Source organism: Homalodisca vitripennis, chromosome 5 (assembly GCF_021130785.1).
Source record: "Homalodisca vitripennis isolate AUS2020 chromosome 5, UT_GWSS_2.1, whole genome shotgun sequence".
Taxonomy (NCBI): domain Eukaryota; kingdom Metazoa; phylum Arthropoda; class Insecta; order Hemiptera; family Cicadellidae; genus Homalodisca; species Homalodisca vitripennis.
The window spans coordinates 86,637,888-86,650,678 of record NC_060211.1 but is presented as its reverse complement, the minus strand read 5'-3'; the positions used below and the strand labels follow the sequence as shown (position 1 = coordinate 86,650,678).

At 32.9% G+C, this 12,791-nt stretch overlaps 1 protein-coding gene across 1 annotated transcript in view; it reads left to right on the top strand.

Annotated features, from left to right (window-relative positions):
* Nucleotides 1-12,791, top strand: part of LOC124363543 (nipped-B-like protein A) — a 128,623-nt gene that overhangs the window by 73,757 nt on the left and 42,075 nt on the right. Inside the window, exons 15-17 of the mRNA XM_046818793.1 lie at nt 4,930-5,160; nt 6,087-6,321; nt 10,642-10,793. Coding sequence (XP_046674749.1) covers nt 4,930-5,160; nt 6,087-6,321; nt 10,642-10,793 — 618 coding nt within the window. The remainder of the gene's footprint in view (nt 1-4,929; nt 5,161-6,086; nt 6,322-10,641; nt 10,794-12,791) is intronic.

Below are 12,791 nucleotides of genomic sequence, written 5' to 3'. Positions count from 1 at the left end.
GCTGTCTGTTTGTCATGTAACTGCTGAACCATCGCAAAGTAGTACACGATATACCTAAAGCCTCCAATTTATTTAGAAGTTGTTCATGGTTAAGACATTCAAAAGCCTTACTGAAATCGATTAAAATGGATGTGGTTGTATTCCCTTCTTCAAGATGGTCTAAAATATACTCTATTAGGCTTACTAAATCAGTTATTGGGGATTTACCTTTTATAAAACTATGTTGCCGATCTGTAAGCAGATTGTATTGTACAAGATGGTCAACAAGTCTATTTAAGGCCACTTTTTCAAAAACATTTGAAACTGTGGGTATCAAGGCAATTGGGTGGTGGTTGTTTGCATCAGAGGTGCTACCCTGCTTGAAAAGGGGTATTACTTTGGCAAGTTTCAGTCGGGACGGGAAAGACCTTTTTAAAAACGACTTGTTTATTAAAAATGTTAATGAATGTGCTAACTCTTCACTGCAAAATTTAAGTAAATTTGATGATACTTCGTCAATCCCGAATGATGTTTTTGTACTAAGTTGAGCTATCAAATGACTCACCTCTTCCACTGTAGTAGGTTGCAGTGTGAAAGATGGAACAATGTAATGATGTATAAAAGGTACAGAAGGCGGACTAGGGTTAGCTGCTAAAGCATTGTCAGCTGCCGTAAAAAATACTGTTTTAAGATAGTAATACACTTTATACTTAAGACCTGGAGCTAATAATTATTTAGGAGATTTATTTGGTTTATGGTTCCTTTCACCATTTATTATTGCCCAAAGAGCTTTTGACTTATTTTCTGATGAAGAAATTTTACTGGAGATCTCTTGACATTGGAATTCCTTAAGCCTTAAGTCATATTCTTTTTTTTTAGAAGTCATTTCCTGCTTATCATGCTTATCTTGCTTAAGGGCTGAAGTTTTGTATCTAGAATGTGCTTGTAGAAATTCTCCTCGTAAAATTTTAGCTTGGGGATCTGATTTTCTGTATATTTTCTTCTTTTTTTCCTGGATATTTTTAGAGGACAAGCATCATACCTATTGTATTACTAAAATAATAATATGCAGTGTCTATGTCAGAGGCTGTTTGTAACTCTAGCCATGTTTCTTGACATAGCATATCTTTAATAATAGTCATATTTCTATCTAAAAAATTTCTTCTTTTCATAACCGGAAATGGTACATCATTACATTGGATATTGACACAGCAAATCTGAGCTGTATGGTCTGATAACCCCTCATCTAGTACTTGTACAGAGATCTTGGCATCCTCCAGGTTTGAACATACACAATCAATTGAACTTATACTGGAGTTATATGTTTAGGAGGAAGTAGCATTCTACTCATATTGTGGGACATCAGCATTTCTTCTAGATTCAGAGTTAAGCAGTTAATATTTATATCTCCCATCATAATTATTGGGCAGCTCCATGTCGGTGCAATTTCCAGTGCTTGTAAAAGAATTTCAAGGGATTCTTCTAAATTGTCCTGGCTTCTGTAGGTGCCAACTATGTACATATTTTGACGTTTTACTTTTACCTGTACCATAGCAACCTCACAGACTAATTCCACACTTACCCCTTCAGTAGATATGGATTCTGTTATAGATACAAGTGAGTCTTTACAAAAGATGCTTATACCTCCCTTCTTGTGGTAATGCCTACTGAAATCTGTAATGAAAGTGTAACCAACAAGGTTAGTGTTGTGGAGCTGGTCCTTTGCTAATCCATGCTCTGTCAATATAAGATCAGGCCCAAGTCTTTGTAAAAGATGTATTACCCTATCGATTTTATTGCTAAGCCTGTCAACATTTTGGTGTAATATTTTAAACTGTTGAGTGTTCGAGGCAGGTTTAGTCGAGTCTGTGTATGCTACTCCTTGGATATAGTTGGCTGTGTACTCTCTAAAAAGTTGCTTGGTGAAGGATTTTGTTGTACACATATGGGTTCCTCAATGTTGTTGTTGTAGAAGTCTTCATAAGTTTCATTTCGACCAAGTTTTTTTTGCTGTTATAGGAGGCCCCGTCAATGTAGTTTTCTTATAGTTACCCTTAACAATGTCTTCCTAATTATGAGCTTTGCTTTTTGCTACTTGTAAAGAGATGCTAAAGCAGTTTTTCCTCTTCCTCTGGGATTCATCGTTTTGTCCTTCATTAAAAGCAATTTGTTAGATGTCAGTTTTTTGTTGGTTTTTATAGTGCTGCTTCCTATCGGTGATTGCTTTTTATGTACCATATTTGGGGTAAAAGGGTCTTTCAGTTGTTTATTACAGGTTTGGCTTCCTGATGTCATCCCAATGTTAAGTGTGTCTCTTGAGTCAAGTGTCGTATTTAAAGTTTGTTGTTTAAATTGATCAGACAATTCTTGATGTAATAAGGTATAATGGTCCTTAAGCTTTCAAGACAGAGACCAAAGGTCACTTTCCATGGTTACTTTGATTAGGGCATGATCATTAATTACATTTAATATTTATTACCATCCCAGAGATAAGTGATCACTAGAAGACAATTTTATTTCTACATGAAATGTGTCACATTGTTCCACACCATGTTCCAAAGGCTTATCAGTGGACTTTTACCTACAATCCTAGGATAAATAGAAATCTACAACCCTTGGATAAGTAGAAAACTACAACCCTGGGATAAATAGAAAAACTATCTAACCGTCTCTGACGTTTTAGATTTCTCCAATTGCAAGGCCATTTGGGGAAATACCAATCTATGTATACAATCTTGTTCTGATGCTCTCAATATTTCACAACAACAAATCAAATAAAATTCCTCCTTAGCATAATTGTGGTAATTTGTCCTCATGGAAGAGAATTTCATTTGTGCAACTTCCAAAAGAGGAAATCATCTTGTACTGAAACCTGATTTATAATTAAATAAAATAAACTCATAGATCAAAGTTTCGAAGGTGGATATTTTTCTAATCTAAAGATACATCTATGTGATAGATTGTATACTACACTAAGGATATGGAACTGAGTGGAAGAAAATCTTGAACAATTTTGAAGTCAAATAATTAACTTTCTTCAAATGTGTTTAAATTTAAGTGACCAATAATTCAATGAAAGTGTGTAATTTACTGTGTTCATAGACCAAAACCAAAAACCATTCATTAGGTAAAAATATAATGTGTAATTAATGATTAGAGGTGATAATATTGTACAGGATAAAATCGCTGTTTTGTATAATTTGAGCACTGCATACTTTAAGTAAATTATTATGCTTGGTGATATCTATTTTTCATTAAAGAATAATTGAAGGAATAGTTCAGATAGAGTGCTTGAATAGACGAGGAAAATAATTTTCATAAATTCTTATAATATATTATACAGTTAAACCCTGGTTAAACAAAATAAAAGGAGGATCGCTATTTGGGTAACCAATTTTTAGTTAACCCAATTATATCTAAAAATAACTTATCAGAAGGAGTGCATAGGTGAAAAATGAATTACGTACAAGTGATATACAGGGTGGCGCAAAAGTCACTGGACAGTTGGTTAAAACAAGACTAGATTTATTTGAAATTATTTTTTATTACAAACAATACGTATAATTATTTTTTATATTCAAATTGTTTTCCGTCTTCATTAATACATCCATCTTTGAAGTCTTTATGGAATACTGTTACATACTCTACGGCATAGTGTGGGATCATTGTCCAAATCATTTAATGCGTCATGTATGTAGTCTTTCAGTTCGTCAATAGTATGAGGCTTTCGAGAATAAACAGAGTCCTTGACTACTCCCCATAGGAAAGAATCCATTGGTGTGATATCTGGTGAACGTGGGGGCATGTCAATATCTGCCCTTCGACCAATAACTTTTCTTTGGAAACGTTTGTTTAAATAATCACGAACAGCAGTGGCTTAATGTGGTGGAGCACCATCGTGTTGAAAGTAAAGTTCTTGAAAGTTTTCTGCAAATGTCATGAGTCCTGGTACCGCGTAATTCTGAAGCATATCCAGATATTTATCTCCTGTCATTGTTCCTTCAAAAAAATATGGTCCAAGTACGCCAAATGATTATGCTGTTATTTTTTTCTTCTTTTAACCAACTGTTCAGTGACTTTTGCGCCACCCTTTATACTTGTAAATAAGTTATACTTTGGTGTAACAGTATTTATCTTTAAACTATTGCTATATTACTGGTTAGATTATACGTTTTTTTAATTAAAAAATTTCTGTAATTTTGGTATTTTGGTTTGTTTTAAAGAGCCCCTCACTCTTTTTGAGTAAAACGATGTCCAGCAATCTTTCTATATAAAGGATATCAGCAATTGTTGACTCACTGCACTGTTCCACAAATTTGAGGGCACCCTACAATAACACAACTTACATTGTTTATGAATTGTGGGAGAAAGTTGCTTATTAACTCTTGACTTATCTCCAGTGCTGCAGATCTATCATCAGCTGTCACTTTGCTGACTGTGCAATCCATGTCGTCTGCTTCAGAGTTTTCAGCTCGGTTGTTATCAGCTGGCTGCAAAACTGCGTCTTTGATAGTTTATGAGTTCATCTGTGATGATTCATTAATTGCTTTCCTTGCATTCATGTATTTGCATGAAGGAATTTTATATACCATTTATGTCAAATAGCAGTGGCATGATCTGGCACCACGGCGGTTGTTGAATGAGGGGGAGGCTGAATTATTTCAGGTAGATGTTATTTGCCCTGCCACTCGCTACAGTGATGCGTCACACACCCACTCTTCAGCCCAGAGGCAGAGGGTTGGAAGAATGTTCTGCTATTGTATATATACTGTTTTACTTAGTTATTTAATGCATCTTATGCATGGAACTGTTTTGGTTGACCGGGGCATTGGTTGACCCAAGTCCAGTTAACCAGGGTTTTACTGTAAATAGGTTTATCATAAGTTGTATAAAAATTCATATATTTGAAAGCATATTGTAATGTAAAATTTGAATATTTAATGTTCTCAGCTGCTTAAGCCAAATGGTAACAAAGCAGACCCTCAGGAACTGAAGACTACTCTGACAGCATGCAAGCAGATTGTAGATTTTCTGGTAGACAATGAGCTTAATCTAGACACTGCATCGTCCCAAAGAGAGGTTGTTTGTCTCCGCACATTATACATTTTCTCAAAGGTCCAACCACTATTGTTAGTTGGTCACATTAACAAGCTCCAGTCATACCTCAGCTTCAATCGTGAGGTACCACAATGTTCTCACCTTTACTAAAGAATAAGTATGTTTTTCCTTAGTTGGTAATTATATACTTCTTTGTAATAGCAATAATATGTCAATTAATGAGGGTTATTTCAGTAACCCTGGAACTGGTAATTAATCCTAGAACTGGCTCAGAATCCAGTTGACTCACACAGCAACAGCAGTTATACTAAGTGAGCTATTTCACATTCAAGATATCAAGTCAGAATGGCTGTGTGGTCGAGGGCGTTACTCTCATTTGTGGGAGTTAGCCTTGGAGTCGTGGGTTTGATTCCCGTGCCTGACTTTAGGGATTTTTGCGCTGGTGTACACTTATGAGAGTGACTGGCCTGTGGTAAAGCCAGTGGGAGGGCCACCATTAATAATTTTATGATTAATGGTGGTTGGCTTGGGTAAAGTTGATGGAATCAGTGATATTCGTACAAAACACCTGTTTTGCATTTTTTTGTCTTTACTATAAAAAAACCACTTGAGTTATATTTTATATTCTATGAGGCATTTATGACAGAATAATGACCATAATGATAACTTTTAAGAGTTAAAAAACCAATAACACCCAAATTGTAATATGCAAAATTCCATACTCACAGCAGGACAAAATGAATCATAATTATGACTGTACCAGTTCTAGGGTTAAACAATTATATAACAGCAGGATAACATAATGATGATCCATTTTTGCTCGTTATTGACATTACATTTAATAATTATTTTTTTATGTATATTTTTTTCAACAATGCATGGTAAAGAACAGGCAAAAGTCAACAGCCTGAGATAAGCAGCCTTATTGTATGTATTGTATACATACTTTTTAAACTGTAAATTTGTTAAAGTAAATGTTATTATTTAGTGAGGAGCATATATAGAAAATATACACCAAGTTTGAAAGATGTCTGCCACTGTGGTTGCAGGCTCAAGTAGAACACCAGATGGTCAGCTGGGTGGTGAGAATGCTGGAGACTGTTGTGCCACTTATGGACCAGCGCAGTGAAGAGTTTTTAACTAATCTGGAAGAGCACATGGTGAATCTGATGATGCAGCATGACCAGACAGTAATCTATAGCTGTGCCAGTTGTTTGGGTTTAGTGGTTAACACTTTGACACACAACTATGAAATTGTTCGCAACTGTCTTAATATGTACAATGGTCAGTGTTAGTTATGCTTTCTTTAGTCATTTTACTTATTTTTAGCAAACTGTATATTTATGTTATTATTTTGAAAATTTTTGAAACAACCTTGCTTCTTAATCTAAGTAAATTGTCAAGAATTCTTTCTCTAAAATCACCCTCATAACGAAACACCTGGATGTCTTCAAATGTGCATATCTTCAACAACAATGTTAATTAGATGTCCTTAAAAATTGCTCTTTGTCTAAAGATGTATATTAGGCTATATATACACGGCTTATGCAATATAACACAGGCTATTTAATTTGATAATTACTGTAATTTCTTACTTACTCAAACCAAACTAATACAGGAATAGAACTTACACATAATTTGATAAATTAGCCAATCTCATTACAGTAAAATGTTTCTAGATTACTGCTATTCGCATTTGTACAAATATTTATTTCAGCTTATATACAATAAAAGTAAACTGTTAGACCTAGACCTTCACAATAATGTTACATAATGTTATTGTGTTGTTTTGTTCAGTTAAATTCACCAGGGGAAAAATATTCGTCTTCCACCATTTTTAGCAGGTTTTAATTTTGGTGGTCAGGGGAAAAATGTACTTTGTCCTAGTGACTGGGGAACAATGTACTCTGTACAGCTGTTCACTGACAGTTCCAGTTGTTTATTCAATTTGAGTAATGGTTTTGAGGTTATGTTTAACTTGAATTTATTACTGAAACTAATTATTGTAGGGTATTATTGTGAGTAAGTGTTAGTTTTGTTCAGGAAGAGACCACGGCCATTGATTTTGGTACTGTAGGAAATTAATAAGGTGATCCCAAGAAAAGGAAGTCTTATGGTAGATTGAAAGATACTGCCAAGGGACTGTAGGTATAATCTTTTGATCTAAGTGAAAAATGCTTGTGTAAGCAATTTAAATGTTTTCAAAATATATCAAAACAAGAACAAAGATGCCTTATAAGTAATTTCAATAAAATTGGTGTGACAAGCAAAGAACCGTGGAACGCTCAGTCCACTTATCTTTCAGGCGACATAAATTTTTTGCCTGTATTAAGGTGTAGTTCCATGTTCTCACGACTGCAGATTTTCTTATAGAGTTAGAATAAGTTCTTATCAGTACAATGATGTTGAAATATGCAAAAAAGCTTTTATAGTGTTATATGGATTAACAAAAATAAGTCTTGATACTTAAAACTGTATGGTGTTTCACCGAGAGATAGCTGAGGCAAACACCTTGATCACCCTCATAAACCAGAAGTGTTTGTAACCATATTTAAGGCAGAGTAAGCTGTACCTGCCTGAAGAGCTTTCTATTTAAAAAATATGCACAGTGTGTATGAGGAACATTGTAAGGAAACTAACAATTTAAGAGCTATAGTATCAATTAGAAAGTTACAGGACTACTCTTAATACCAGGTTTAATGTATCATTTAGTTATCCAAACCCTGATACCTGTTCAAGCTGTGATATCTATGAAAAAAGTAAAAGGAACTTGAAACTACCATAAATAATTTACCGAATTGAACAGAAATAGATAGAGCTAAGTCCAATAGAAGTTTCTCTTAAAAGAGGCTAACAACAAGAAACACACACAAAACATAGAAAACTTTATACAAGTAAACTTAGTGCTTGTAAGTTTTGCACAAAAGTTTCCAATTTTACGGAAGCAATATGCGAGTACTTCCAGTGCAATCTACCTAATATGACCATTAACAATGCATATTACAGGAGAAAACTTTCATTCTACATATTTAATGGTCACTCTCTACCATCAAGAGACTTTGTGTTATTGCTACATAGAAATAATTGGAGGAAGAGAATCTAAATTAATGAAGTTGCAACCTTCTTGGACCATTACATCACTCAATGTATTGAGAACTGTTTAAGTATTGTGTATATATTTTGTGACTCCTGTGGAGGACATAATAAGAATTTTACGATATTCAAATATTTATATTATTTGTTGCATGTAAAGAAAAGGTTTGACCATATGCACGTAACCTATTCTGTAAGGAAACACTCCTACATGGAGTCAAACAAGAACATAGGAATTATAAAAACCAAAACTCCAGCTGAAATTCCCCAGGACTGGATAGAAGTGGTTGAAGTGTCAAGGATCTCACCAGTCAATACCATAGAGGTTTCAAAACCATAGAGGTTGATCAATGACTGGTCGTAATTGGATAACAATTTAGACAGCAGTTGATCAAACAATGGTCATTTAAACTGAGGACAATAAAGGAAATGAAGATGTCTAACAGTGAGCCAACCAAAATAATTCATTGTTATACATACAATGGATTTTGGACTTCTTCTATAGTCATATTCCAGACTTCTTCTATAGTAAAATTCTAAGATCAGGAGCCTACTGAAATTTGAATGCAATTCATTATTGTGGTACCCATAGATTTTTAAACTATCAAATTAAATAACGCAAAATTATCAAAATTGGACTAAATACATTTCCTCCCATATTTATTCATATAATTATTGTAATTTGTAACTAACGTAGACCAAACTTAGTGTGGGAATAAAACTTATACATTATTTACAGAGGCTCGTCATCCAACCTCGTTTGATAAACTGTTACTTTGTATTTGTCTCCGGAAGTGGTCAGACTGAATAAATAAGGTACGTGATATCACCTGATCATCACGATTCTCTTTGAGTAATACTGGATTATCTGAGTTTCAGAGATTGGTACCTCATTATCTGATCCGTTGATGTCAAGTTGAAATAGGTTACATCAAAAATTTTGTGTTAAGCACTTCCTGAAAGGTTAAAAATTAAAATGTTGAAACATGAAATTAAAAAGACGAACATTTAATATCAAATCAATTAAACATGCTGATACACTCGCAAAGAACACAACCACCCTGGTAGACATGGTTTAATTTATTTCATTTTATGTAAGGGTAATGAAGGAACAGGTGTTGTAACCTTTTGTAGTCAAACTGTTTTAAGGTGTCAGAAATTTGATTTTAATTGTTATATACTTCAAGCAATTTAAAAAAACTAATAAATTGTCCATTTTGTGATTTGTCAAAAAGACTTTTCAAAATGTTCATAGATACAAAGGGAAATGGTTGCACTTCAATTATTGAGCATATCAAAGGAAATTGAAAAGACAGTCTTGTAAATTTTCAATCTGAAGACAGGCCACAATATTTGACTATACAATAATACAATACTCCTGTATAAGTGAACATGATTGTTTATAAATAACCGAGCCTGGCACAATTGTATTTAATATTACTCTTCAGGGCTACATAGCTGCAGATATATTATGTAGGAACATCCAAAAGAATGGCAGTGCAGGTATTTTTCTGAGAAATGGAACAAAGTATTAAAAAATCGACTTAAACCAGTTCACCTCAGAGCTGAAATGTTAATTAAGTTTTATTAAATTAAATAGCCTGAATTTAATAATTGTAAGTTATATTGGTCCCCAAGAGGTTAAATAAGTCAATTTTTTTTAATTTGAAGAAGTCCTTATTTATCTTCAAAAATACAAATCTAAACTAAAAATCTATGAGGATTTTAGTATTGAATTAGTTACTTCAAAGATACAGGAATAAATTTTATTTTCGTACCTTTTAAGATCACTAAATTTATTTTGCTCAGTTAAAAAGTCAACACGAAATAGTGCCCCTGTATAGTAGTCTAATTGTTAACTTTTAGAATGATAACTATTCTGTTGACGTTGTTCGAGGCTGTTTTGCAGATCATGATCTGTTAATTTTCAAGTATTTTCTTAATTCTTCCAAGAAGGGCAGTTCTAATTTAACTGAACCTTTATGTAATAACATTTTTGTATACATTAGGAAACATAAAGAGGAATACATAGAGGCATTTATTGAGAGTTGAAACAGGTTGATTGGAATTTTATTTCTGAAACTCCTGACATCTGTACTTTTTGTTTCACAACTTTTTTCAATGTATGTTAACTCATGGTTCTATTTTTCTCCATTGGATAAGAAATATAAAACAAACAAAGCAAAACACAAAATAATTTATTGGATTACTGCTGAACTAACAGTAATTAAAGAAAAAAAAAATGCTTTTGCTGCGTGCACTTGACTTTGAGAACTATAGGTCCATCTTTAATTTTATATTTCAGCTGCCCAGCCTTCCATGAAATCTATATTTCAACTAAATTGGAAGGTATATTTTATATTGAACTGCATGTTTTATAGTTTTCAGTTTTTGGAGATAATTTATGAATCTTTTATAAAATATTAGACCATAAAATAATTAATATTCCCATTTATTACTATATTGTAATAATGTATTCATTTTATATATTTATATGTATGTTTTATTTAGGATACCTACTGTGTTACAAGAAATTGGCACTCAATGGGCAAAAGGAAGGAATGGAAAAATATCACCCAATTATCAAGAGATCTTTGTATATAGTTGGCATGTTGATGAGATTCTTTGACTTCACCAGTAAAGAAGTTCAGGGACCATTTCCAGTAAGTTTTTTGTTAGACCTTACCATTATAGGATGAAAAAAGTGACAAAACAAAAACTTAAATACAATTGTTTTTTTTCTTTTACACAAAAATATGGTTCTGGAACTACTTTTGATTGGTGTGATAAAGAGAATAGAAGAATTCTACATATTAAAAAAATCCAACCATTGTGGCAGAAGATATTTTTTATTTTTATCTCATTTGACATGAAACATCATTGAGGGTTTATCACAATCAGTATTAGTATTTTACTCTGCGACCACTTCTGAGTTTATAAGAATACTTATCATATATAGTTTTATCATGAAAAAATCAACTCTAAACAAGTATACAAGTAATGTCACAAGCAATGTAATTGATTATCATTTAAAAATTTAATTTAAATATAAAATTCCAATTTGTGTTAATAAAACTAATATTCATTTTCAATTGCAGAATTTCGTGGTTTATAGATAAATGAAGGAAATAAATTTTATTTGTTGTTCCCATTTGTAAGATTCAATGAGTTATGTGCAGTTGAATTTGATGTTTTTCCACCTACAGGTGAAGGAACTGCAGTGCTTCACTTTGTAAATTATTGTTTTATCTTTATCCAATGTCATCTCATCGCAGGATTCAAAAAGAGATGTGGTGGTGTATTTGTTACTTTTCTACTCACAGTTGAAGGAGGTGCAATGCTTCATTTTGAGGACTATCTGAATGAGATTACATAATCTAATTTATAACAGTAAAGTTAAAGAGAATCAGACAGACTTAGACCACAAGGTGCCTTGGACACAATTATATAAACAAGACTAAGTTAAAGAAATTTATGAGTAGGAGAGGAGAAGGTATACAGAGGAGAAGAGATTAAAGATTTGCATATTATGGGTCCACTAAACCCACAGAAGTTGTTTTGGTATGCCACGCAGCACAGCACGAGATTTTCCACTTCCCAATGAAAGGAATGTCACAGAGTCTTCACAATGTCTGGGCACTTGAAATTAAATAATGTAGTTCTAATAGCACAAAGTCACTTGGCTTCATAGAGAATGGATATAGCGGTGGTTTTGAGTACCTACATAAATAAAGGTATTAGGAGCAATAGTAAATAGAACTAAGAATGAGAATAGTATGGCCAATGAGAAATTTATACATAAATCTGATAAACAAATCCAAAGCTGCTTAGTCAAGTATTAAATCAGAATTAGATTTAGATAAGAAGGAACAACCTATATTACATTGACTGTTAATAATGCAGAAATAACAAATCCTATCGGTATAGGCAAGAGTTTAACAAACACTTTGTCAACATAGTGTAATCATTAAATATTCTATCTCTACAAAGTAAGACAAATAATGTGAACCAAAGAGAATGTAAATCTATTATTGATGAGTTTAAACATAAACAATAGAAAGAATTGAAAAAATAGTATTCAATTTAAAAAAAAGAAAAAGAAAAAACAGATCCAGTAGTCACGATGAAAAACCTGGTATGTTTGTTGAAATTATCTTATAATATAATAAGCCGAGTATTGACTCATATTTTTAACCAAGCATTGCAGTGTAGAACCTTTCCTGAACTTCTAAAATTATCAGAAATTACTGTTATTTTTTAAAAAAGGCTCTACAATGATATCTCTAACTGTCGTCCAATTTCTCTTTTCAGTGATGTTTCAAAAAAGCTTATCTGTAATGAGCAATTTGGATTTAGGAAGAATAGAAACACTGTCAATCCTAAAATTATTTGTATAAAACAATAACAACACACTTTCGAAACAGTTCAAACTGTAGTCATACACGAACTTGTTAAAATGTCATGATTTACACCAATACAACACACGGCATGCTGCTGACTTCGCACTACCAGAACATCGTACAGCCTGTTACGAAGAGAAACCATCCTACATGGGGGCGAAGCTGTTTAACTGTCTACCTGCTGATATTAAAACACAAGAGAATCTCAAGACCAACCTGAAAAAATGGCTTTTTAAACATTCTTTTTATTCTATTGACAAA